Source organism: Accipiter gentilis, chromosome 6 (assembly GCF_929443795.1).
Source record: "Accipiter gentilis chromosome 6, bAccGen1.1, whole genome shotgun sequence".
Classification (NCBI taxonomy): Eukaryota; Metazoa; Chordata; class Aves; order Accipitriformes; family Accipitridae; genus Astur; species Astur gentilis.
Genome location: NC_064885.1, coordinates 31,698,019 through 31,725,726, shown reverse-complemented (window position 1 = coordinate 31,725,726; position 27,708 = coordinate 31,698,019). Strand labels below are relative to the sequence as shown.

The following is a 27,708-nucleotide window of genomic DNA, read 5'->3' as shown; positions in this document are numbered from 1 at the left end:
ATGCAGGAACATCATTGCACTGAGGAAAGAAGGTCTCGGAGGAAGGTCTGTTTTGGTGAAGTTGGCTTCTGTGTACAAAGGGAAGAGCTGGTGTGGACAGTTGTTGTTGCTACCTTGGAATTAATTCCTAAGAAATGATTTTTAGTGTTCAAGTTAAGGGCAGTTGTGATAAGTGGTAAATAATTGTTAAAAGCAAGCACTGTGATGGCTTTGGAGAACCCATTGTGGGTGTTCTCTGCCTCTTCCTTGGATGTCAGGACTGGGTGCAGGGTATCAAGCAGTGCCTGGCGTCCGCAGGTTTAGTGGCAGAGTGGGTTGGGGAGCGTGCACTCCCCATTCCTCTCCTACAAAGGTTGTGATAGCATTGGTTTGCAGCTTATATAGCAGGCTTTAGGCCAGATCTGTTCTTCTGGGTTTCAGTATGGCACTCTTGAAAGTGCCTTACCAGACTGAAAGCCTGAAAGAAGTAATTTCTGGCACTTTGTGGGATAACTGCTGTTCTCAGAGGATTTGTGATTATTTATTCACATGTAGTGTGGGTATGTGCTCGCATCTGTGAGACAAAGCTATTAGCTATGACATTTCTGAATTTTATTTTTGTCTCTGGCTGTTCATGAACTTTTAAAGGATGTTGGGGGTTTTTCGTTAATCACAAAAAGGATGAGTAACTGAAGTGATACTTTCACCTATTTTGAGGCATGCTCAGCTATGGCTCTGGGGGTTGAAACCACTTTGATTTCTGTTAGCTTAGGAAAACTGAACTTTCCAAAGAGCATGCAGTTCTGTGGGCAACAGAGGTGAGGAAAGCCCTGCTTTTTGCAGACCAGAGTCATCCTCAAAACATAAGAAGCCATACAAATTCAGGAAAAAGAGCTAGATCCCTCTCTGGCAGCAGCCAGAAACTGATGCTCCAGGTAAAAGTAGACAAAACGAACAACTGTAGTGTGATACTCCCTCCGAAACACTCTTTCTTGATTTTGGCAGCTTAATAAATTAGGGTCTTCCATGCAATTTGTTTAGGCCATTGTGTTAAACGGCATAAAAATGTGCCAAACCAAACGTTAGTCCAATTCTCTTTGGAATCCATTTATAGCCCTGGCTCCTACCACAGCCGTTCCCCTGGCAGGGAGCATGGTGGTTCAGTTGCATTGTGTCAAAACAACTCTTTTACATGAAAATTTTTCAGGGTGCCCCTGCTCTTGTAGCAGGAAAGGCAGTCACCTGCCTCGTACTCTGATTAAGTTGAATCGAGGGGTTTTGTCAACTGCAAATATACTTGAGAAATCCCCCCACCCCCATTTACATCCCTGCAGCCGTTGAGCATTTTGACATGGGTGTAAAAGCTGCTGCGTTTGAATTTAGAAATTGGCCAGTGGGATGAGAATGTGCAGCTGTGGAAGGCGCGAGTGCTCCGGCTTCGTCACTGCTCCTCTTGGGCCCACCTATTTCTGTGAGGCTTCTGGGAGCTTAAGGGGATAAAAATGGCCAAGGTAGTTAGCAGATCAAGTGGAAATCAGCCAGTTGGGCTCAGAAATTACTGGAGGTGAAAAGGCAATAGACAAGCAGATATAATCTGATGTATTGGAACTTATCTCTATAGCAAATAAAGCAAAAAAAAGATGATATTATTATTAGTAGTATTCAATATTTTTTTTAAAAAATACATATTTTAGTCAAAGACCTCAGCTGTAGCGGCTGAGTGTAGGAGAAGTCATCTAAATCATCCAAGGGCATGAAATCCAGAGAGGCAACCAGCCAGGGACAGTGGAATCTCACACTGCTTAGATGCTTCACCTGCTGGAAAGACTACCTGCTTCATATGGAAAGTTGATTATTTGGGCGTAAAATGGAAGGTGGCTTTTTTTTTTCCCTTTGGGATTCTTATGACACAGCATCCCCGTGGACTCTGAGGGATATTTAACTTATTGGGCAGGGTGGCCAAATTCTCTCCCGTCTAAATACAGCATCTGCAGCAGTGTGGAATGTGTGTTGTACAGCTGTGAATGTTCCAGGCATTCAGCGTGTCTCCTTTTTCACACAATAGCTTCTATTTATGGGTTTTCATCAAGTTGGGCTCATGCATTCAACATATCTTTGTGTGTGTGTGTTTTTCTTTTTTTTTCTTTTCTTTTCTTTTTCTTTTTTTTTTTTTTTTTTTTTTTTTCTTTTGTTTTTTAAGGTTTGTAGAAACTCCGAGCCACTTCTCCTGGAAGGAGAGTTACTACCGATCAGCCATGTCCCAGAGCTCACAGCCCAGGGAATTCCTCAGCCCAGAGGTGCTCCAGCATATCTGGGACTTCCTGGAACAGTAAGTAGCCCTTATGTGGAACCTGTGGAAGAAGGTGTTTTGGGACAGGACGCCTCTAATTAGGCTGCTCAGGGGACTGATGCTGGGGGTTTTGGAGTCTTCTGTACCTGTTGATTAGAAGATGTGGGTGTGAGTCTGTGACGACTGACAGCTCTTGAGCTTTCAAGAGGTTCTGCATCCAGGCTATGGGGAACAGATGCAGAGATCAGGAGTGACACTGACTCTCTTCAAGACCTTTTGTTGCTGAGCTGACTGCTTTCCAGCAGGTGGATGGTTGGCATTTTCCCCTAAGGAAATGGGGTCATTACTCTGTGTCCAGGCTGCATGTTTTCCTCTTTTGCTGATGCCAGGGAGGGAGAGGAGGTGGAGATTGTGCAGAGTTCATCCTGTCAGGTCCACTGAAGGAAATAAAACTGACTCTGTTCCCATTCCTGACTTGCCGTGACTGATGCTGAGACAGTTACTGCTATAAATCCTCCATGAGTTCTGTCTTTCAGTGATTTAACTCCTGTCCTTTTACCTCATTTTTATGGTCAGGCAAGTGAAATGTCCCTCCAGGCCCTGTCCTGTTCAGGGGCTGCTGTTAGCATAGTGGGTGATGAGGTAGTTTTTCATTAGTAATTACTTTGTCCTGAGACTGGTTCGTGGTCACGCCTAAGTCCTGGGTGACACCCTAGCATGGGGCGAGGGGAGGTGGAAAACAGAATTTGGCCAATTTTAATTGCATCGCTCTGTTCTTTTCAGGCCAATATGCTCGGTTCAGCCGATCGATTTAAACTTCATCGATGGCCCATCTGAAAATGGCCCTACAAACAAAATAGAGATTAGCATGGACTGCGTCCGGGTGCAGGACACGGAGCTGAATGACCCAATGTGGGTGAGTAGTGAGAAGAACTTCCTTAACCTTTGGGGACAGATGGGGAGTTTTTTTCAGGAGCTATACTTGCTGTGTTGCCCCAGGGCCATCTTCCCTCTCTTGGCGGAGGAGTTGTGGCCGCTACCTCTGACCAGGGAAGTTCCTTCTCGCTTTGCTTGTTGTGTCCCACCCACAGAAGCTGGTTGGGAGCATGGCTCTGCCAAGTGACTCTGGTGGTGAACAGCGTTTCTGTACATGTGGCTGAACTGGATGGCGTGTGACCCATGGAAAAGCATTGCTCCTCTGCCTCCCTGGGGCTGTGAGGAGAAGCAGGCTGGCTCCTTTACCTGCTCCTCCTTGCCTGCTGCAGCAATGGCAGGAGAGAGGGACGAGGCATCTAAACAGGCAGAAGAGCTAAGAAGTCTCTTGCACTTGCCTGGCTGCTCAACCATCCCTGCTCACTCTCCGCTTAGAGCTAGCGTATATGGCCTCAGGGTTAAAATAGTTGGTATTCTGGGCACAGTTGCAATTTTGTTGACCAAGGGCAGGGGTTCTTCACTGGTTTTTCTTCTCTTGAAGGTCAGATATGAATGAAAACTTGGTTTCAGACCATGTTTGGGGTTTTTTCCTACTGTGTCTCCAGATAGGCAAAGCCAGAGAGTGTTCGTAACAAGTTTTTGCCATGGGTGTCTCATCAGTGGCTCAAGACTGGAATGCAGTTGAGGCATTGGTGGTTGCTGGTTCATTGCCTTTGGCTCAAACTGACCAGCTCTTTCTTGGCAATAAGTCTGGTGAAGAAGCCAGGTGCTATTCTTGCAGGCTGGAGCAGGAGGTATTTCAGGAGTTTGAGCTTTTCGTGTCCTGTTTCTGTTCTTCCTGTTTTTTTGTATGCTTTGGGGTAAAAATCGTGCATGGTTTGAAATTTGTGTTGGCATCTGTAAAATTTCTTGTTCCTCTGTGTTTCCATCTGAGAAACTGTGTCAATTAATTCCTTGATTAATGAACCACCATTTTTAATGTGCCCAACAATGGTGTATTGGTGGTCTGCATCCTGGCAGTGTTTGTAACCTGGAGGATCACATCTGCAAGGAAAGAGCTCCCAGGTCACACTGGTTGCAGTCCCCAGTGACAGAAGGTTTGACCTGTTATTATCACTCTGGTGTGACAGCTGGGGAGACTGTGGTGCTCTTCTCTTTCCTTGCAAGATTGCAAAGGGTAAAAAGGGCACTCTGAGGTTGGGTATGTGCTTGGCTAATGTGGGGTGTGTGCTTGGCTGAAGTGGTGAAGCTAATCCAAGTGCACGAGGAGAGGTGACTGACATCGAGTCTGGCTATCTTTTGCTTGATTCTGTGGTTGGGTTGGGAACAGAGAGGTGGTGTGCAAGCCTTCAATCAGCATCTGGATCTTGGCTTTTTCCAACACCATAGCACAGCTCCAGTAAAATGTTGTCTCTTCAACAGCTAGTCCAAAACATTCTCCATGTTTAGCAGGGCTCCTAATTTTCAAAGTGGGTGGTAGTGTTCTGTTTGAACTAACTCTGTCCTATTAAAAAAACAATCCCCAACAGCTTAAAGGTCATCAGCAGAAACTTTGCTCCTTCCATGCTCAGACCTGGACTTGCTGCATTGAGTGCCAGCAAAGCCTCCCCAGCTCCAGTTCCTCTGAGCTGTCTGCAGAGCACTGCGGTAGCTGGCTGGCTCACTTGAAGCCCTTGTTCAGAGTCTCCCTCTCCAGTCTGTGGTACAGTGAAATACGAATAGAAAATGCCTTCTTGTCCTCTCAGAGCACTGCTGAAGTGAGCACTGGGGTTAGGAGAGGAAGACAGGCTGCTTTTGCTATGCAGTTACCTCTTGCTTATGATGGGTTTGATCCCAGCCTTGCAAGAGGCATTTCTGGAGAGGCTGAGATGCACGGTGACTTCTTTAAAAAGTGTTTTTCACTGACATGACAAGCCGAAGGGGGAGCAGGGAAATTCCATCCCATCCTCGCCCTTACTGTAAGGCAGCGGCTCAGAGTACATTAATGTATGTACATTAATAAATGTTCCAGTTTGTCTTCAGTGGAAGACAGCACCTTCGCTCAGTTGAATGCTGGACAAAAGCCTTTACAGAGCAAAATATGCATCGCAAACCTGTGCAAACAGCCCGTCTTTTAAAATGAGGAAAGCTCTTTTTACTCCCCTTACCACCACCACCACCTCCCTATAAATTTGCAAACATCCCTGACAGGTGACAACTCCCCCTTGCAGAGAAGTCTGTGTTTGCTTTGCTGTTTCTGGGGCTCGCAGCCGCTGCAGCTTGCACTGGCAGAGAATGTGTAGCCTGGGGCAAGGTGTTTGCTGTTTGTCGGCTTTAATCTGAAATACCTTACAACCCTCTTCCCCTCCAGCTTCTCTTTTTCCTTTGGATAGCTTCGGGGCAAGAGCTCCCCTTGCACCTGTCTCTACTGTAACCTCAGCCATGTCACTTCTAGACACTAGGTGCTGCGCGCAGCTGATTGCAGCGAAGAGTTGAAGAGGGCAGATAAACACAAAGGAATGCAGCAGAAACAGAGGGGCCCTGGGAGATGAACAGTGAGATCAAGGCAGAGTGCTTTTTATTATTAGATCTGTCTTAGGGAAAGAGCAAGGCCAGTTTTTCTCCAAAATGTACCACCATGTGATATTCAAATAGGTGCAAAGCAATTAAGACTGGTTTATTTAAAGAAATTGTTCTTATGTGGACTTCAAGGCAATCCCAGTCAGCCTTTAAAATAAGCTCTGCACCTTCTTGCAACTTACAGCTGAAAAATGAAGCTTTCAGCCCTGAAAGATGTCCATCCTTGATCCCGGGAGTTGTGTCAATGAGAGCTGTGATTTTTTTTTTAATTATTATTTAATTGGGGGGGGGGGGGGGGTACAGCTGCCAGTTCACAACAGAGCTGGCAGTGGGGAAGGAGCTACAGTGTTCAGAGCAGTGCCTGAAGAAGCTGTCCCACTGGTGGGCTGGAAAATGAGCGTGAGTTCTGCCCTGCTGAACACCCATCAGTTGTGTTCATTGCCTTGAAAATGCAAGTATCTGAGGAAAGAGATGGAGAAGAATGTTGGCTGACAAAGAAACCCCTCTTGTTAGAGCTACAGCTCTGTCTCTTGCTGAGCCAACACCTTGCAGTTCTTGCACTCTTGTTTTTAAGGAAGAAATATTCTCCCTGTGTCCCATATAAGAAGGGGGTAAAAGAAACTGGTGATCGACACTACCTTGGGATGAAAAGGGCTGGAGGGGACAGGAAGAGGGTTTGTGGGTCTGGTGTAACATTAGACAGTCAGCAGCCTTCCCTGGCTGTGTGCCTTGTGACCGGCTCTTTCACAATGTCCTAGGTGGCCCATCTGTGAGGCTGCCGGCTGTGCCTCTTCCTCTCCCATGGCATTAACCACAGTCATGCTGGGAAATCCCAGCAGAGATCTGCCTTTTTGCATAGCTGGAGTGAGGGGCTGGTGGTCCCTGTGGGTGTGGAGAACGTTTAGTCTCTGCCATGGCCCTGGTGTGGGAAGGAGCTGCAGATGGCCAGGAAGGTAAGTCGAATGTGTGTCCTTGTGGGCCACCTGCCATTCGTTAGGCTCACCAAAAAAGGTGGTCCCCTGCTTCTTTCCTGACCAAAAATGTAGCCAGCAGCCGTGGGGTCTGTGGTGGGCTGGTGGCCAGCTCCCTGCATTCAGCTGGTCTCCAAGGCTGTATCCTGCAGTGCTAGAAATGCTATAGGTATTTTCTTGGGTTTTTTTCTGACTGACTAAATACCTTGGAGCTACGGGGAGGAGGGTTCTGGAGACCTGTCTCTAGGAACAAGCATGTGGCAGTGCAATAACCCCTGCATTGCCCTGGAGCCTTCACAGTGTGTTGTCAGCCTGCCATACCAGGTGCAAAATTGCTTTCCTTCACCAGCTCTCAGAAGTCCTTTAAACTGCTCGCTGATGCTAAGATATGCTAGTCTGGACCCAAACAAAGCTGCTTTGAGCTAAGGACTTCAGCAGGCAGCATCCTGATAAGTGTTATTTGAGGGGCTTGCAGAGTCTGGAAGTCTTCTACCACCATCCCAGCAGTCTGTCCAGGGCTCCAGGAACCTTGCAGGTGGGAGCAGGAGTGCTGTCCCCAGTGATGGAGCAGCTCATCCCCCTCCCCCTGTACATACCTTATTTCATGCCCCTGAGCAAGCTGTCCTCCCCAGCCCCTTGCCTAACCAGTTCAGTGGAATGCCTTTCCCCAGACAGTCGCTGTGGTCAGAGTTTTCTTAACCTGGATCTGTCCCTCCCCACAAAGGGGAGAGAGAATTCCTTGCCTTTTTTTTCTTTTCTTTTTTTTTTTTTTTAACTTTGTCCTTCCTCATCTTCTGCAAATCATCATGGGGATTTGCTGTGTGTGGCTTGGTTGGGCACTGCTGAGCTCCCGGTGGGGTGGGTTTCTGCCCTGGGGATGGTGGTGTGAGCGCTTCAGACAGGGCTGCATCCTTTGGGGTTTGGATCTTCAGCTTCATAGGCTGTGGGTGTCCCAAGCCTGGCAGCTACAGAAATTTTGGAGGTGCAACGTGTGTTTTATAGTTTTAAAAGTGAGAGGTTCAGCTCTGTAACTTTGCTATTCTCCCTTGTACACAGAGGTGGAGATAAAATCAGGCTGTAGGAGAGACTGGAAGTGACCCATGTGGGATATGGAGGTGTCGAGGCTCTGGACCTCAGCCCTCACACCGATGGTGCATCTCAGAGTTGGTATTTGATGCCTCCCAATGAAAACAAGAAACCCTTCCCTGGTTTAACCTGCTGTACGCTTGTGGAGGAGCCACCCCAGCCACCTTGCACAGGATACCTTCCCATGCTGCAGCCCAGTGAGCTGGAGAGAAGCAGGGCTGAGGCCTCTGCAGAGCTATCCTGGCCCAAGGTGGCTGCTGGCTCTCTTCCGCATGCTCTCAGACTTAGCACTGTGTAAATTAGTTCAGTAAGTTGTTTTTGGTGGCCACACACTGAATTCCTGGGTCCCTGGGAGCCTATCACTTGGGGACTGTGGTCAGGATCAGGTGTGCAGCAATATGATGGACTGTTATAAAAAAAAAAAAAAAACAAGCCACTGTCCTGCAGGAAGCCTGTTGTATCCTATCCAACACTGTAATATTAAAGCGCAGGCTCTGATCTCTGTTAAATTTTAATTGCTTGCTTAAAAGTATTTTTCTGGGTCAGGAGAAGACAGCTCCACTTGCTGCAAGGTAATGGCTGAGGAAGCAGTTGAAAGCTGTTTAAGGGGTGGTGGGACTGCAGGACAGGGAGGACATCCCTGTGTAGGGACAGCAGGGCAGGGAGCTGGCGTGGTCTGCATGGGGTGGCTGAGCAGTATAGGATGAGAGTCCCAGTGCAGGGGCTGACTAAGGGCTCTGGCAGGTGCCGCAGCCCTGCATTTTGTTGGGAAATGGTTTTGCACCTGGAGGATAAGGCCGATTTGATAAGTAGATGCAGCGAAGTGGGTTGCGTGGCTGTCTTTCCATGCCTAAGTATTCCCAGATTGACCATAGAAAGGAAGGAAGGACTTTGTACAGCACAGGGATGTGATCAAAGCTTTTATTACTGTCTGGTTTGTGCTTGAGAGAGTTTGAGGCTTGCCAAGTTTCTCTTCTTTGTGGGTATTTGTTCGTTCCATAGCTGTGCAAAGAAAGTTGAGATTATGCAAAGGCATTTCCATAATGAGCGAATGCATTATTCTGTTGGAAGTTTCCCTCCAGCACCTCTCTTGTTTGCAGTTGAACTTGTAGGCTCTCCTAATTTAGGCTTGGCTTTGTAATTCTGCTGAATGTTTAATCTTCTGCAGTGTAGGTCCTTCCAAATGATCTAATTATCAAATTTGGGGCTGCAGATCCAAACCCAGAACTGCTCAATTCCTTCAGGTAAAGGATGCACAGAGAGAATGCATTTGTACATTCAGTTTGGCCAAAGCCTGAAGACTTCTCTCATTCTGTGTGTAGTAGGGCTCTGAAGACATATTTATGCTTCTTTAAAATAATTTTTCACTAGCTTCCTGTGCTGTTTTGTCCTGATTCTGGCTGCACACCAGGGCTGGCTGCATTTCTTTTTGTAGGAATGCAGCCAGTTGATGAGTATCATTACACCAAATATTTTTAATGCCAATTCCCTGAATTCTCAATGGTATTAAAGAAAACCAATGGGTGATCTGTCTGCTGTGCTATCGATTGTTTTGGAAGCGTATTTAAAATTCCTTTAAATATTTCTGCCTTTTCAGTACCTTGCTTTACATTCATCTTGGGAAGGAATAAACTAATTTTAAGCCAAAAAGCACAAACCTACTGGAAGAGCTCCATGTGTGAGATGGGGTGTTTTGTGTTCATTCTGGCCTGGCTCCTCTGGAGGGCTGGCTTTAGCTGGTATTGCTGTGAGCACTTGAGGCGGAAGAGTGTTGCAATTGTGAGTCCTGTCATCTGCCTACATGCAAATACCTCCAAACAAAAGAAGCAGTCACTTCAGAAAACATCTTCCCCAAGCAGTTAGGCCTGCTTCCAGAGGTTTCCATGGTGCTGCACGTGCTTCTTGCTTAGGTATGGAGCAATAATGTGTTAGTGCTTATTTTACATCTTTAAAAGGTCTCTACAAACACTTAATTAGAAGACATCTTGATCTTGGAGCAACAGATCATAGGCACTTTTGCCTCTAGAGCAAGTTTAAGGTTTATGCTGTCTTGATGGGATTTCACTGTATGTTCCTATCAAGTTGATAGGTTCCACTTCTTTTTTTTCTTTTTTTCATTTTTCATTCTTAACCTATAAACATAATTCCCATATTTATTGGGAACACTTTGATTGGGTTAGAGCCCATAAGTGGTAAACCCCTTGGGCAGCTGGCATTTCAGCAAGCCACAAAGCGCAACTTGAACACCAACAGAAGTAGAGTGGTGTGGCCATACCCAAAGTTCACCTTCCTCTGGACTTCTTTTGGTTGGTTGTTTTTGTTTGGGTTTTTTTTTAACCAAATTGCTGGAAGAAGGGAAATGAAGCCCTCTTCTCTTGTTAGTTGGAAATAGGGTGATGAATTCAGCTGTCCACATCCAGCTAAATGAAAACTTTGCTGAGCTTTATGGTACCCCCCTTTGTGGGGTGAGATGGATGGAGAGCACCTCACAGTGCTGTTGCAAGCTGCAGTGCTGATGTGCCTGGGAGGAGTGGCCAGGCTCATGGGATGTTCCTTTCAGGCCAAGACAAACCTGGAGCACAGCCCTGGGAGCGTCCCACTCTTCTTCCTTGTCTAACACAGCCAAAGTGTCTGTGCTGCAGCAAGCTGTGGGGTGTAGCTTTTGTTTTTAAAGTCCTCTCTTGCATTAATTGGGATTCTTGCTTTGAAGAAAGTCTTATGCATCCAAAGTCTCACTACATATGTTGCTTTGTGGTTCTGCAGATCCTGCCCACAGTCCTGTTAATGACTATTATTTTTCTCTCCAATATTTCACGAGGAGACTTTGGACTAGGTAATGTTTTCCTCTGAATGTCTCTACCATCTGCTTTCCACCTCACTATTGCTGATTTGATAGCATTGAAATTAATGAGGGAGTGAATTGTCAGGCAGTCACAGAAAATTAAATCAATCTCTGTGAAGCGTAGATTAAGGAGTGGTTTGTGGCCTGGGTTAGTTTGCTCGCTGCTGAATGAGCTCTCTGCTAATCAGCATCTGAATTTGCAGAGATTAATGAAAGATCAAAGGAGTTTTCAGTAACAAATGTAACTGTCACTCTAAGAGCATGGATTTTTATCTGCAGCCTGCTTAAACAGAAGGAAAATGTACCCTGAAGCACCCTTCTTTCTCTTTGAGGGCATGGATGGGTACAGTGGACTTCATGGTGATGTCCAGACTGGATTAAAATTAAACAGTTCAGAAACTAAAGTGATCAGCCTTCTGGGGAAGGTCTCTGGCCATATAACTGAACCCTATGGGTGTTGCCATACTGGTGGTGGACGTGGCCTGAGCCACGTGTCCAGGCAGAGGGCACCTGGACAAAGACCAGCACTGCAAAATACAGCATTTCTGTATAGGAAACAAGGAACAAGCAGGCTCCTTGGCTGCCTTGGGGTGTGTGTTGTAGCCCAACATACCAGGGCAATATAGGATAACAGCGATGTGCTTACATGAGAAGTGTGAATGGCTGTCAGTTGCAGGGTCAGGGTTAAACCAGAGTTTTGGGAGACTGTTCTCGAGTTATTGCAAACCAATAATTTTTATTTTTTTTTAATATTGGGTTATTGTACAAGGGCTTGGGTGGGAGGGTGTTGGTAGTGTAGCAGAGGCTGGCTGGAAAGAGCTGCTGTGATTGTGCATTTATGAACAGTTGTACATGTCCCGAGAGCAATCTGTAGTTTATACAAGATAAGGGAAGAACAACACTTTCCCCTCAGCTGCTTGTGCAAGAACAACCCTGGTCTGTCAACAGTTGCTCCTCTCTCATAATTAAAAACAAAGACTCTCTAATCTGTTGCTATCTCCTGTTTTTCCCTTTCCCTGGCCAGAGTGCTCAGTCTTGTGCTGGGATGCAGGTTTGTGCCATGACCCCGTCTCACCTCCAGCTGGAGGGATGGGGTTGTTCACGCTCCTCAGAAGCAATTCTCATGAGTTTTCTTCTGTAACTTCCTCTCTTACTCCCTTACAAAATATTTTACGAATATGTTGGGGGAGGAGGTGGGGGGGGGGGGGGGGGGGGGCAGATCAAGCATGCTGTGCTGAGCATCCAAAGACCCTCATCAGGCAAATATGCAGTTCGAATGCTGAGGGTTGTTACTCTGACAAAAGAGGTGATGATAGCAGAAGCTTGAACCCCCAAAGTCTCCTGGTCAAGTCTCCATGAGTGAGTGTCTGCTGACCTGTGGTTTTGCACTCATCAGTGCAAAAGTGTCTGCTCAAGTGTTTGCTGGCCAGTGGTTTTGCAGCTTTGCAAAAGATCTCTGCTTTGCCAAGATCTCTGTGTCAAGACGGTTGTTTCCTTTTGTCTCTAAGCATTTTTGGTGAAAGCAACAGTTCTTTAAAGAGAGTCACCATGACACAAAAAAAGGGGGGAAAATTAGATAAAAGGAGCACCAGGAATAGCACTTTTTGATAAATCATCTGTATGCTCAGTGTCCATCCTGCATCATACACCAGTTGTGTGAGGCAAGTCCCTCCCTGCTGGCACGTTGGTGGAAATGACCTTCCTTGGTGGGGTTGGAGGGATTTTGGTTGTGTAGAGGGTAGGGAAGGCATGGGGACCTTGAACCATCTTGGCTGGAGAGCTGAATCTCTCCAGAGGAGCATCTTGCTCTCTCCTTAAATGGAGCTCGGCAGCTGGAGGGCAGAGTCCCCGGGGACTGCGTGCACCCTTCCCAAACCAATATTGCACAGCGGTTGTGAAGGGAACTGGTTTTGTTTCACAACTCCTTTCCACCTTCCCTCTCCCTGCTCCCCCCCACTGTAGCGTTATCTCCTGACATGATGCCATTAACTCTCTAATTAGCCCTAAGGGTGTTCTGGGGGAGATAAGGAGGCTTCAGGAGCTCAAATAAGCAGCGTGCGCAGATGTTTACCCAGGGTCGGAGGGCAGGGCTGTTGTGACAGGCGATTGCCTTGGGGGGGGCACGCTCCTTGGGGGAGTGTGAGTGGCCTCTCCTGCCCTCAACGAGTCCATCTCTACCCTGCACTTCTAAAATGGGGGGGGGGGGGGGGGGAATGCAATTTGAAGTCTTTGGAAGAAGGGATTGATCCTCAGTACTAAGCACTTGCAGCCAGGGCATGTTTCTAGTTTGAAGGTACATATGCCTGAGTGCTTTCCAAAGGAAGTCCTGGGCATCAAGACCTGTCCCTGGGTCAGTAATGGGGAAGCCAGGAGGGCATCGAATTTTTGCTCCTGGGTGCAGCAGAGCAGTTAACGCTGCGAGAACCAGGGGTGCCTGTCCCTCAAGCCGTACGTCCCACGCAGCACTCCGGAGCGGCCTCCCCAGGATGCACACAAGGTTGTATCCAGTCAGTCAGCAGCGGGCAGGATGCTGCTATTCAGCAGCACATCTCTTTTTTAATTTGTTTGTCTTGCCATAGATGTTTTTGGTGTTTTGTTTTTTTTTTTTTTTTTTTTTTTTTTTTTTTTTTTTTTTTTGGGGGGGGGGGTGGTGGTTTGTTGTTTGCCCCCCCCCCTTTTTTTTTTTTTTTTTAATAAAAGGGGAAAGTCCCTCTTTCGATATGTGCTGGGTTCTTTTTCCCCTCTTCCTTGTGGTTTGAACAATGAAGACCAGCTCTGCATGAATTTTCAAGAAAAGAGGGCGACTTTTACATTTTTGAAAGTATTTTCTTTTTGCTCTTTAACCCAGCTTCCTGCTATTGCAGTCTATCATGTCTGTCCCTGTAAAGTCTTCACTGGAGCGACTCCCAAAGCCAATTGGCAGAGGCTTGTTTTTTGAGCATTCAGCAGTTATTCAGATGCAACAAACAACAAAAATAACAACACCAAAACAAACCCTATGTTCTATTTTTTTCCTTCTCCTTCTGTTATCTCAGTCCTCATTTGTAAACATTCCTGACCTGAGTGAACGTCACAGTCCGTGGTGACGCGGTTGATCCAGATGCTATTTTTATAAGACTGGAGAGGTCTGAGCAGCTTTTTTTTTCCCTTTGATCTGCAGGAAATTCTGCATGAACCACCTAATGCACAGGCAGGTGTGTGCGCGCACACACTCGCACCCCTTCTACAAGAAATTACACAATCTCCAATTAACACTACAATTGTGGCAATGACTTTTTTAATCATCGTGACATAGCACACTTATCTTGTATCCAGGAAAGGTTATTGAGAACTTGCGAGTGGTACCGCTGAAAGAGGCTGGGACAAACCATGTAACAGCACGGGGAAAAGTGCATTCAAACAAAGAACCTGAATCAGCAGTTTGACTTGGCTGATGCCTCATTTTGGAAACTTAGGGGTCTTGCTTGCATGTTACTTTGTTCTTCAACATACCAGCAGGAGCCACAAAGTGTTACCAGAAGCTTTCTAGAATATCCGAGTCAGATCTAGGAGGACTGCAGCTGAAACTCTCAAATCTAACTAGCAATTATTATTTTTAGTTTCCTACAGTATTGGATGTAAATTGCTTTAAAGGGATTTCCTTTCCTGAGGCTGAGATGCTTTGCTGCCTTTTTTTTTTTTTTTTTTTTTTATAGTTCAGTCCAACTGAGCATCCGAAGTGTGAAGTGCCAGGCTTTGTACAACTCCTGATGCTTTGGGTTGATTTCCTTATTTTCTAGTTTGTTCTTTTCCTGTTCAGGGTGGGGTCGAGCTTGTTGGACTAGAAGACTAGAGTTAAACCTTGTTTATCTGGCCTCAATATGAAGTAATTCCTTATAACATGTGAAAGGAGGGCCTTTGCCTGAATCTGTTTGCTTTTTCTGACTAGGTTAATTTGTATAATAAGGTATAGTCTCAGTCTACAAAGATTGTCTTGCCATGCCTTTTGACCATCACAATTGCAACAGGACTGATGTTGGTGTTTCCCTTGGAGACCTGTCCAGAAGGCTCAGATAAATGTTTGAGGAGGTGGGGGGATGTCCCTTTGGTTTTGTGACTCAGCCATTTAAACATAGCCGTTTCAGGGAGTCAAGTTTCCCTCTGAGAGCCTCTGAGAGATGCTGCCTTGCTGCTATTTGTTGTTAGAGACTCATCTCTGTAAAGTTTTTGCATCTGCAAAAGGGGAGAATCAAATGAGACTCTTTCTTTCTCATGGTAAAGTAGCAATCAAGGCTTTACCTCTTCTCTTGCGCCATTGGTGCTGGTATGAATATTCAAGGCATGACACCAGCCTGTGGGGCAGGGGAAAGCATCTCACGAGGGGGGTGCATTTAGGTCTGAAGCCAGGCAAATGAAGTTTGGAGCCCTGGGGCGATGAGAGGGGTACGCTTGTGCTTGGACTGTAGCAGCATTGGTGGGTGCAGTGTCTGGTGCATCCTCTGTTACCTCTTACCACCCCTGTCAGGGTGGTGGTGGCCTCCTTTGTGTCACTTGTGGCTGACTGATTTGCAAAAAGCCACTTGTCCGGCATCCACTTCAAGGCGACCACACAGGCTAATGCCTCTGAAACACTGAGCCAGGTCGGGTCTGTGTGTACAGAGGGCAGGGATTTGTGCTGACATGTCAATTTATTCATGCTATATACACTTCTCCTCATGTTTGACATGCAGATCTCTTTGGATAAACTTCCACATATCTCTGTGTAGTGCATCTGGGTGTTGCTTCACCCACAACCACCTCCAGCCACCTGTGGGACAGAAGATAGCAGATACTTAACACAACAGTGTTTCATTAATGATTTGGAAAAGGAGGACCTTCTGAGTTTCATAGCACAGCCAGTAAAAGAGGTTTTTGCAATGACTTGCTGAGGTTGGGAGATCTGTGTATGTACCTTCTCCTCTTCTTTCCTTCCCCTCCATAGCTTTTGAACTCATGGGCCAGTATCAAAAGCTTGACAGTATTCAGGGGCCAAAACGATCCTCTGAGCACAGCATACCTTTTCCTCACTGTTAGACAAAAGAAAATCCACAGGTGACTTCTAGCTTGATGTCCAGCTCCACGCGAGTTTTGCAGTGGTGCTGTAAAGTGACCCATTTGGCTAACGGTGCTGTGGCTGCTCCCTGCAAACCTTGCCTGTATCTCCAGATTAGCGCTTGTGTGGCTTTTTGGCTTGTACCCATCTTTGATGAGATCAAGAAAGCGCACCAGGCGTAGCCCCTGTTGTTAGGTGGTGCCGGAGAAGACGGAGAGGAGGGGAAGGGGCTGCAGCAGTGGTCTGTAAGTTGCTCTGGTGATGTAGGAAACCTGCTGTGTGCTCAGGAGGCTCTTGCTGGTAGTTCAGGAGCGCTGAAGGTGCGTGTGGCCCCAGTCCGAGCTGGGATGTTGGTGTAGGTGGTAGGTAGGGCTTTCCCTTGGCTGGGGAGGGTTCAGCGCTTCTCTTTGCAGCCCGTTCTTGGAAGCACCTCCTCGCATTGTGCTCGAGGAGGAGGAATGGGGAAGGTGCACTGGAAAAGCTTCCAACCTTTCTCTTTGTGCCCAGCAGTCTTCCCTTTAGCTGTTCTCCTAGGGTCAGAGCTAAATGAGATACTTACCCCGCTTCTTGCAGCAAGGAGCTGTTGCAGGGTAGGGAGGGCACTGCGATCCTCTGCTCTTGTGTTTGCTCTCGTGTTGGTTCCTGCCTGAAGATGGTTTTGCTCCGTTTTATTAGTGACAGTCTTATGAATGTGCTGCCTGTCTCTAGCCTGGAGAGCAGCCGGTGCGAGCTTGCAACGTCCTTTAATTTGCAGGTTGGCAGGAATTTGGTGGTGGCTCCTGCTGCTGCTGTGTGCTGGAGAAGGCAGCCTAGAGAGCTGTTAGCACCTTGAGCAGCACAGCCTGCTTACTTTCATCTCCCTGTGAACCCGGAGTCCCCTCCCTGTGTGCCCGGAGAAGTTGGGGTTAAATGATACCCAAAGGCGAGGGAGTCGACCTGGCGGGGAGCAGCAGCAGCTCCTGGGCAGAGGCTCAGCTGCACGGCGGTGTGGAGGCCACCGGTGGGTTTCAAGCCCTGCCGGGGACCCCTCTCCTCTCCCCTCCCCGGCAAAGCACCTGCGGGCGGGTCTCTCGCCACCCGCGGCGGGAGGTTTGGCGTGGGCCGTGGGTACTTGGCAATTAGGCCCCGGTCCTCAAATAAAAGTATGAAGCGCTGTCATTAGGCTGGGAGGGCAGGCGGCTGCGCTCGGATCTGGATGTTCGGTTTCCTCTCTTCCCCCCCCCCCCCCCCCCCCCCCCCTTTAAAAAGGTGTTCTGTTTCCCCTTGCTCCATGGCGCTTGTTCTGCTCTTCGGGAGCAGGCGAAACGAGCCGGCTTTTGTTCTCGCTGTGCATCCCGCTCGCTCGGTGGGACCCCGGCCGACCCCTTCCAGCGGGGCCTTGTGGAGGGGCTGGGGGTGGCCGGTGCCGGCGCAGCCCAGGCCTCAGGCAGCCGGCAACACTCCGGGGGGCTCTGCTCGGGACCCCGGGATGGGATGGGGCGGGGGGAGGGGGTGTCTGTGCCTTCGGAGCAAAGTCACGGTGGGGCCGTTCTGCTGGGCCTGTCTGCGTGCTCTGCTCTCCCACCGACCGAGTCTCCGCAATGCGCTTTTCCCGTCTCTTCAAAAGCTTTAGTTTGCTGTGGGCGCAGTGTCCGGGTGGTTTTCACTGAGCGGCACACAACAACTTCTCCCATACGTTACCTCAAAATCATGAGTCCCTTTGGAGGAGTTGCTTTTTTAATTATTTTTATTAACATTTTCTGTTTTCCTTTGGAGGAGTTGCTTTTTTGTATTTTTTTAACATTTTCTGTTTTAAGCGAGATTATTTTTAAGGCTTATTACTGTGGCGTGAACTAGAAGCAATTGCAAAAGAGGGGAAAAAAAAAAATGCAGCTGGAATAATGTCCTGCGAATGCTGGACCTGTTGGCTGTGAGCGTGAATGAGAGTACATGGATGACAGAGAATGTAGGTAGATTATGGTGCATGAACAGTGATTGCCTCTCGGAAAGCTCCTTGCAGGTTTTGTCCCAAACCTGCATGCTGCAGCAGCCAGAGGCTCGGCTGTGTTACTGCACCACCAGTCTAGAGCGTTGCATCTCAATCCCTTTCCAAACGTTTTGGGCTTTTGTAGCAGCAAAGCCTGTGCCTGAAAAAAACCCTGGAGTCTTCTCGGAAAATAAATAAATAGGAGAAGTTTCTTGGAGCAGCTCCTTTAGAGTAACTCCATGGCTGTCTTTTGAGTTCCCAAAGTTGTAGGGAAGTGACAGGGGAAAGTTATAGTTTCCTTTCTTTTCTTTCTCTCTCCTTTTTTCTTTTTTTTTTTTTTTTTGTCATTTCCCCCCCCTTCCCTTCCCTTTGCTTTTTAGAGATTGGTGATAAGGAATTCTAACTACTTAATGAGCTGGGAGAGGCCTCTCTCCATTGGAGTGGAGGACTCCAGGTGGCACTTTGACAGATTGGACAGGTAAGGCAGGAGAGCCCCACCTCCTCCTCCTTGCCTATAGTTAGGTATATAAGGGAAACTTCAATTATGCAGAAAGGCACACTCCGAGTCCTGTTATCTTCCAAGTAGCATCACATATTTTTAGGGTCTTCTAGGGGGTGGGAGGTGTTTGTCAAAATCCTGGAGCCAGAAGAAAGAACAGCAGCATTGATCAATTTGACTGCTAACATGTTGTACCTGGAAAACAATGCCCAGTCCCAGTATAGCGAGGTAAGGATTCTAGGTTTGAGCTGTGATATCTTTAATATATTTTTCTTTTTAGTGAATTCATGTGATTTCTTCACCCCTGTAGTCCTGAAGCTAGGTGTGGAATATGCACTTGTTTTTTGAAACCTTTGCACTTTATAATGGGAAGTGGAGTTTGCTGGGCTAAATATCTGAATGAGAGTGAACTTTGAGCCTTTACATTCGGGCCAGTGAATTTGTTTTGGGAACCTTGATCAGCCAAACATAATTTTCTTTCATAAGAGAAAGAAGGCAAAGCCATTGCTTACTGTGGGCAATGCATACAGATTGCGTTCCTGAAGCAGTCAGAACCATATCTGTGTTGACTGCGTTATAACACATGTACTAGTCTTTTATTGTCAAAATTGCTGCTCGTTGTTAAAAGCGGACAGTATCTAGGAAATAACCAAAAATGCATTATAAACCCCTTCTTAGGTTACGTTTTTGAGTAAAACTATATGCAAACAAAGGTTCTCTGCTGCAAATGTTGCATTAGCGTCCACACCAATAACTCTTTTACTTAGCGCTGTTAATGCCTTGCCTCATGATTTGCAGCAGCAACAAGATATTTTATACAGGGTGGCTGTCTAAACGTATTATGAGGATGAACGTGGGTACAATGGCTGCGTTTTGCTTTCTACAGCCCTTTGTACCGCATGGGTGCAAGTGGAACGCAAACTTCAGATGCAACTTTGATTTTTTTCTTTTTTTTTTTTCTTTAATTGCTTTTAACCAACTGGGTTGATGCTTTGTAAGGTGGCAGTGGAGAGAATTGCCACACGCTGTGCAAGTCTTTGAGGAAGTTACCTGGGGTTGAGGGAGATCTAACGACAATATTGGTTTACATTCCAGCGGAGACAGCAGCTGTGTTGACATTTGTCAGAATGGCAATGCAGCAGAATCTCCTCTGTCTGTATGTGTGAGTGTGCACGCGTGTGTGTATTCCTGGTGAAAATGCTTCAAGTCCAGGGCACGGGGTATGAGACCTGAAGCAGACAGAAGCTCAGCCACTTGGAAAAGAAAACAAAATAGGAATTGCAAGAGCAAGAGGGCAGCTAGGAGATGTGATAGCTGGTGAGGAAAAGCCTGTTAAAAGTACACTTGGGGTTTGCACGTCTGGGATGGCAGGTTTGCAACTCAGGGAGAGCGAGGGGTAAACTGAAACCAGTGTGTTTTCTCCGTCCCCCCTTCTGCAGGGAGTACAAACACCCAGCGTGCGCGTGGTTCCTAGCTGCTGCCGCGCAGAAGACCTGAATTGTGTGACTCTATTTTTTTTCCTAGGTTAATTATAAACTCTTAAATGTGGAGAGAGCACTTCTTGGAGTGTTTGCTTGGCGTTATTTGTCTGCTGCTATCTGATCAACTTTCGCTGAATAGCAGCGGCGGGGCTGTGGAGTCCCTATGGTTGACTTGCTGGGCTCATCTGTCAGAAGCGATGCGCTCAGGAGCGTTCTTGCTCCGCTTAAATGCCGCTCATCACTGTTGCTGTCAGGGGAGTCGTTTTTTTAAAAGGCTTTAGCTCTTATTTTTTTTAATTCCCCCCCTCTGCCCCCCCCCTTCCCTCTTGGATTTGAACATGGTGCACCGACTTTGTTCATCCAGCAAAGCATTGTCCACTGGAGAAGGAAAACCCGATTAGCATTGACTTGGCTTTATTTCTGAGGAAGAGCAGCCTTTCTCATGACTTGTCTCAAAAGAGAGGCAGACTTGTTAATGCTCAGTTAAAGCATACTGGTAATGATGAACCTTGCCTGTCCTAAGATTGAAAAGAAGATGTAGGCTTTGGCATGGTTTCCTTAAAAAAGAAAAAAAATAATTAAAAAAAAAAAGCTTTCTGTGGAAATGGAAGTAGCAGTTTGTTGCAACTGGTGCTTGCTGGAGTTTAGATTTTAGAGCTGTTAGTGGATTGGGCAGAAGGTAGCCATACCAACTCATGGAAAACTTGGTATAGACTATAGTTAGGGTTTAAAAACAGACAAAAGAACTTACTTAAGGGGGGGAAGTCAATTCACACACACACAGAAATCAGATTGTAAAATGGAGAGCAGGGACTCCCCTCCCACCTGAAGCCCATTTCTTGACATGCTGTGCCCAGCTGCCCTAGGATGCTCGCTGCCTGCTTGCAGATGCTGAGCTCTGTCCTCCACACCTCCGGTGGTGCGGCACATTCCACCCCGCAGTCTGGGAACCGGCCCTTGGGCAAGCCCCGGCGCAGACTGCGTGGCCAGGGCGGTGAGCTCACACCATCACCCATGGCCCTATGGCGCCCATGCCCGCAAGTGCCGTGCCAAATGCCGCAGTGAGATGAGGAGTTCCTCCCAAATGAGCATAATCTGGCTGAGAAAAGCTGGGAAAGGGGAGAAGGGTGTTGAAGTGAATCACAGCCCTGAAAGGCTGGAGGTGGAACCTGCCCCAACCACTTTTCCAGCTTAATCTTAACCAGCATTTGATCTGGGTTGACTATAAGAACGATTAAGCTCTTTGCTGGCAGAGCACTGGACTTGATGACCCTGGAGATCCATTCCTGTGTGTTTATGAGTAGGAGATGTAAAAAGGAGAGAGACTTCGGCGCGGTTATAATGGGGTGATGAGGCACTGTTAAACAGGAACCTTTGGATCTCATTGTGTCTTCCTACCTCATCTCCACATCTGGAATTTTAGGTGTTATGCACAAATGTTTGTGGGGGAGCATGCACAAAATTGGGTGTGAAGAGAGTATCTGCAAGTTTGCTCAGTCTTGTCCAAGTTTCCTGGGTGCTGGGAGGGGAGGATGAGAGCAATAGAGATTCCCTTTGGGGACTCTGGATTCTTCTGCCGTTTGGCTGAGATGATGATGCAGAGTTTGGAGTGTGCTAAAATCAAATTAAAGCACTGCCAAAAGAATAAACGCATCTTGTTCAAACAGTGATAAGAAATATGTGCTGTGACTTTTGATTATATCCTTCAGTCTTCCTGAAGATCTTCCTGCTCTTCGTGGGAGACACACAAATTAAAGAATCTCTTTCTGTTAAGATTTTTATCATAGTTTTGGGAGGGGGGTGGGGGAAACTAGTTTTATACTACAACTTCTTGTGCTCTGCTTTATGGCTCTTTGGCAACTCTCCTTCATACTGGAAATTAAGAAAAACTGTGTACAGATTGCTGCAAATATCTTTGGGGTTAGGATAGCCTGTTCAGAGTATTGCATTTTCGGTTTTGCTTTTCTCTTCCCTCATAGCTTTTTAAATAATAAGTCAGATGTATCTGTTTGAGCTGCGATGCCCTGGATGCGAGTCCTTCCTTTTTGCAGGGGGAGAGATGTGGGTCTCTGGGGTGGCCTGGAAGGATGTCCTGAGGGAGCTGGACCTCCTCAGTGAGAGGAATATTTCTTGCACCTACCTGGGACATTGGTTCAGCAAACAGTTTAAGGTTAAGGAATCTGGGAATTGAGCTGTAGCTCATTTTTTAGCATCAGCTTCATTAGTGCATAGCAAAAGTGTGACTGGGATTTATTATCCTTGCTGTCAGCCTGGATTTGGTTGTGAACCACCAAAGAGGACAAAGCCATGGCCCCTCTGGTGCTGCTTTCCTTAGCTGGTTTTGCCACATGGCAGAGGTCACCCTGACTGCATTCGGCAAAGGCTCTTCCCCTCCTGCAGCCCCTTCTCTGTGGCCCTTGGCCAAGCCTGGGGCGAAGGAAGCGGTCTCTGAGGGACGCTGCCTGGTCACTGCCCCGGAGAGCAGCTCGTCTTCTCCCTCCAGTCTGGAGGCACCAGGGAGAAAGGCTCATCTGTGCAGCACCCCCACATCTTGTCCTACCCCAAGGTGAAAGCACTTGAATAGATGCTATATGAAGCCTAATGAGTTTCTCAAGGAAGGTTTTGGCTAAACCTGACCCTCTCTCCTGGTCCTTCCTCCTATTTGTGATGATGTCTTGGGGTTCTGCTGACTCCAAGTAGACAAACAACTCCCAGTCCCTAGGAGGAAACTTCTCCCTGAGCTGTGCAGGGCTCAAGTATGAGCACTGTGCCTTTCAGTGGCCTCTCTTTATGGAAATGTTATCAACATGCCACACGTTTGGGAACAGTCTCTCGTTAGGAGCAAGAAATAGGGAGATGCATTGGGGGTGGTGCTCCTTTACAGTATCCAGCTGCAGTTCCAGCTTTGGTTTTGCTGTAATTGCACTTAAGGGACTGAAGTTTTTTGTCATGTGACATCCTCTGTGCAGGCTTGTGAGGCACATGTCTTATCCTTGCACTGCAAAGGTCTTCTGCAAGGATGTAGAGGCCCTGTACAACCAGGTACCTTTTCCTCAGAGGTTTTAAATCTGTAGTCCAGTTGAAAAGGTTTAACCTGAAATAGAAAAGCTTAAGCTTAGATATGCCTGTATCTTTTGTTTGGAGAGACTAAGTGGATACTACCACCCTATTTGTGTCTGCCAATGAAGAGACTGAAGTAGCTTAGAAAAATGGGCAGCGGGGAGCTGAGACCTGCTTCTTGCTGTGTGCTCCCACCTCTCTCCCAGCTGAAACAAGAGGAGCACTCTGGGGGAGAAAGACAGGGAAAGGCAAGAGTTGAGTGTGTTTCCAACAAAGGTCCAACTGCTTATTGGAGCAGGTTTGCAAGCCATAATCGGGTACTGAAAAATTTTGGTGGTGTCAGTCTTGATAGTAGAGGTAATGTGACCCCCATGTTGAGCAGTGAATTTGGGATGTTACCTGGAAAAATCCTCTCTTTGCTTTAGATAGAGGGGCTGGACCTCAGCAGTCTATGGCTGCGGGTGTAGCCCAGAAAGAAGTGATTGTAACCTGTATGTGGGTGGAAAGAATGAATGAGTGTGTCCTTTAATAGACAAAAATGAAACCTGATGACGTTCTGTCCATCTGCACAGCTTTAACTTCTCGGTGTGTGGCATGCAATGCTTCTGCAGAAATCAGGAGAGTTTGGCTGTGTGTAAAGTGTCATTGCTGCTCAGTAACACGTTTGTGCGGTTTGCACGGTAATGCAATCACACTAGACATCAGGCTGGAACCTGCATTGCCATTTTACAATTTTCTGTGCTCAACAGGAGGGTTAATAAGCGATATGAAACTAGGGACAGGGGATCCTCTCAGTTGCTAGAAAATTGCTAGCTTGCTTCATTTGGCAAGAAACTAATACCAGATATTTTCTAGAATGAAGAGGTTTTCACTGTGAGAGATGGAAAAGAGCTGCCATTGCAGTGCGGTGAGGACGTTTTACATCTTGAACCGATGGTTGTAACTGTCAATGCATTTTTGTTTGCTCTAAGTTGGCCTCAGTTGAGACCGGATGAAATTATCCATATACTTTCTGTTCAGGATTATTCCTTGGGGAATGCAAGAACTGTTATTTGACTGGTTATTTTTACCAGTCCGATGGTTTGAATCTTCCACAATGTCACCAACACCTGAATTCTCTGATTTCTTCTGACACAAGCCCAGTTATATGTTATTGCCTAACTCCCTCAGGAGCTGTTTTTCTTTCTTCTTATTTTGTATTTTTTAATAACAAAGTAATGGTTTTAAGTCAAGTGAAATTGCTTTGCTTTTCTTTTTTCCCTGTCCCTGAGCGTAGAGAGACAACAGAGGGAAGCTTTGTCTGCCTTGTGTGTTTCAGCTCATCTGGTGGCTACCTTCTGGGTTGTGCCTGCCAAGTTATGCCTAGTGTAAGGGTTTATTTCCAGTCGTGGCTCTGTTTTCTGTGAGACAGAAGCTTCACTAGTTCCATGAGGAAGACATGGCATCTGCAACAGGAAAGCTGTGGATGTGGGATGTGAGAGGGTGTAAAGCGCGTGCTCTGTGCTTTCTTTCCTCTGGAAGTCATTGGCTATAACTAGTGGAGAAACTACTTATTTCATTATCGTGAAGGGCTGAATAAAAGCGGGTGTTGCCTGGCTCAAGGCAAATTTTAAAATCTATTTACAAAATGTTCCCACTGGAAAAAAAAAATCTGGAAACGCTTCAGAAAGGAGCTCTTGCACTGATGGATTTGCGCTAGACACTGTTAAGCCCTGTTATTTTTCTGGCACTGTCTCCAACGCCTCTTGAGAATGTGCAGAGTAGGCAATAAAATGAATGCAACTCTTTTAAAGCAAGGTTGCATAAATCATCAGAATGGAGAGGAGCTTCTCGTATACCAACAGCAACACTTCACTCCATCCTCTCCAGCAGAGAAGTGAGCTCAAGCTCTTTGTTTGTGCCACTTGGCCTGGATTAGTGTCAAGTCACTTTTGGTATCAAGTGGAATTAAGAGGAAAATAATTTTTCTCTAAGGGTGTTGAAGTTCAACTTTTTTTCACTCACACGTGTTTTCTAGATTCTCTGCTGTCTCCGTGCCATGATTGCCTTACCATCCCTTGACAACTAACCAAGGCTATGATCTTTAGAGTGATATGTGAGCTCAGCCATGGTTAGGCATGTGGGTGGGTCTCTCTAAGTGAATAAACTTGCTGTTCTTCAAAAACTTCCTGTTTTGTTTTTGTTTCTTCAGTTATAATGTGAAATGATTGCTGAGAAATCTTCCAGTCTTTAGTTTTCCAAATGGAGCTTCCCATCAGAGCTTTGCTGTGCAGGGAGAAGATGCTGTAACTGTCAGAGGGATTAAAGAGCTGCTTTCCAGCAAGGGCAAACCATGGGATAAAGCCTTAGTAGAGCAGCCCAGGACAAACAAGAGTTTACAGGTTGTGATTTGACTGCGAGCTACTGAGAAGGAAGTGCAGTGAAATGTAGGGGTGAACATATTATAAACAGACTAGCTCCTGGGGGAGAGTCCCAACTCTCTTCTAAAGTAGAGCCTATGAGAGGTTTTCCAGGTTTAGCTTAGCTGCTTGCAATTACCTTGAGCAAAGAGCAGATAGAGCAGGATGAGATTTCAGATGTTTGGGGTTTTATTTCTATAAGGCTTCTAATATAAGGAGCAAAATCATTAAGAAATGACTCTTCAGGAAGTCTCAGATGAGACACATGAAAGCTTTAGTGCCTTGGCATTGGCAAGGTAAACTTGAATCCTCTTTGGGAAATTGAATCTAAACTTGATGATTTTGTTTGAAATTGCTGACCGTTGTTATGAGCTCCATGCACAAGCAAGCAACAAAAATATGGCATGTGTGTGGTTGTCATGGGGTTTTTTGTTTTGTTTTTGTTTGTTTGTTTGTGTTGGGGGGGGGTGTTTGTTTTGTTTTTTTTAATTTGTACTTGTTTTGAGCGATTTGGGAGTTGATCCAAGAACACTCAATGATATCTTGTGTTTTTGAAAATCCCCTGCTGCTGCTGTTTCACCTGCAGTCTTAATGGTACAACTAAAGGAGCAGTGTTTTAACCAGGGTGTGCGTGTTAGTAGCCAGAATAGATGGCTCGAGGTGTGATGTGTTTCTGGGCCTGTGCTCAGTCGTCCGCTCTGTTTGGAAGTGGACCCAAGTGGCAAGGCTGAACTTGCTTGAAAATTAATGCATTGATTGGAGCCCAGCAGCCTCTTGGGATTGATTCCAGAGTTTGGATCCGGATTAAACTTCCCCCCAAGGACTTTGGGAAGTGGTATACAAGGGGACCTGGTGAAATTTGAGATGAGTCCAACTTCCTCAAGATGGCAAGATGATGAATGTTTTTACCAAGGGCAAGAGAGTGGGAGGAAACGCCCAGTTTAGGGAGGGAAGGGGAAATATTTTATGGTGGGGTAGTGTCTGGGAATGAAAGGGATGGATTGTGTCTCGGCAGATATGAATCTTTCAGTTTTAATCCACATCTAGGAAGTAAATACAAAGAATCTTGCCGACTTCTGGGAACGGGGAGAGAGGAGGAGGTGCAGCACTGAGCTTTTCGGCTGCTGAGGCAGAAATCCCTGTGTTGCAGAGCTGCAGTCCAGCTGCGTAAGGGATCTGATGCACAGGGCTGGTGTGCGATGCCTCGGGAGCGGAGGTGAACAGAACAATAGGAATAGGTGGATACGCTCTCTGAGCCAGTAGCTTTATAGGGCTTAAGCATGCTGCCAACAAAAGTGTCAAGTCAGCAAGTGGATCTCTTTGCTGCATGGGAAATGACTTAAAGTATTTAATCATTTGGCTCGGTGGTTTGGTTTTTGGGGTGGTTTTTTGTTTTGAGGTTTGTTTGTTTTTTTGTTGTTTTTTTTTTAAGGTAACGTCGTGACATCTTCGTGAGTCCCAAAATGCTTTTTGGGTGTGTGATTGCTCAAAGAAAAGAATAAAATTCTGACTGCTCTGTAAAATTTGGATTCTGCAGATTTGAGTTGTGTTTCTGAGATCCTTAGTAGCCTCTGCAAGCCTTTATTGTGATTACTCACTGCTGCAGTTTTACTCTGCATTTTATCCATAGCATAAGAATTGACTCCCTCAGGAGTGCTGGTGTGGTTGACTAGAACTAAATAGATGAATGAATTACCCTTCACCCTCTTTCCGCAGCAGATAAGTGTGCAAAAAGTTCTTAAAAAGGAAACTAGAACATACACTGGCTAGGTGTGATCTAGTATTTTGCAAATGGGAAACTACTTCTTGAATATTAAGGTGGGAAAGCTGTTGAGATGAACCTTTCAGTCCACTGTGCTGTGTGTCTGAAAGGAACCGTGAATGTTCAAGTTGGTAGGGGTAGGGAGTTTAATGTGGTATTGGGAGGTACGTTGTTACCCCAAAAATCTGGAAGGAACCCCTTTCTGTCTTTGGTTATTAAAATCACATGCAGTCAGGGTAACTGTAAGGGCAAATGACTACAAATTCCTTACAGTTAGCTTAGCTAACTTGCTTATTGCAAGAAGCAACCACTAAAATTATGGAAGGTCTGTTTGAGCAGAAAGTGTTCCTGTCTTTCTGTTAATGTGAGCAATTCCATGTCAAACAATGAATCTATCAACGTCTCAATTTGGATAGTGAAAGGTTTGACCAGCTGAGTACCTCAAATGTCGATCTCCGAAGCTGTGCCTTGTGTAAGTGACCATGGATGGCACTATGTGTTTTAGTGTTTGCTGAAGCCAGCAGTATTGGAGAGGGAGGGAAGTACTGAAAAGTCGGTTTGGTTGGGCTGTTAGACATTGGAGGGCCCATACCAGAAAGCTCTGTGGAAATCCTGGGTGTGCAGAATGTGTGATAACATGATTTAAATGGTTGGGGGAAATATTCTTGATGGTTGTAAGGCTGATGGACTGAAGTCACTGCAGAGGAAGCCCTGTCTTTGCATGCACATTGTGTCCACATACACACACACACACCCCTCCTCTCTCAAAGACCAGCTTCTGGGTCTGATGTATGCATAGCCTGGCATCTT

The 27,708-nt window shown here is 46.4% G+C and overlaps 1 protein-coding gene across 4 annotated transcripts in view; it reads left to right on the top strand.

Moving 5' to 3' along the window:
* Positions 1-27,708, top strand: part of TP63 (tumor protein p63) — a 106,669-nt gene that overhangs the window by 18,386 nt on the left and 60,575 nt on the right. For 3 of the 4 annotated variants that reach the window (XM_049802361.1, XM_049802362.1, XM_049802363.1), the window contains exons 1-2: positions 2,220-2,308; positions 3,053-3,185. In XM_049802361.1, coding sequence (XP_049658318.1) covers positions 2,235-2,308; positions 3,053-3,185 — 207 coding nt within the window. In that variant the 5' untranslated portion in view covers positions 2,220-2,234. Of the gene's footprint in view, positions 1-2,179; positions 2,309-3,052; positions 3,186-27,708 lie in introns of those variants that run through there. The other variant, XM_049802360.1, reaches the window with a different exon arrangement.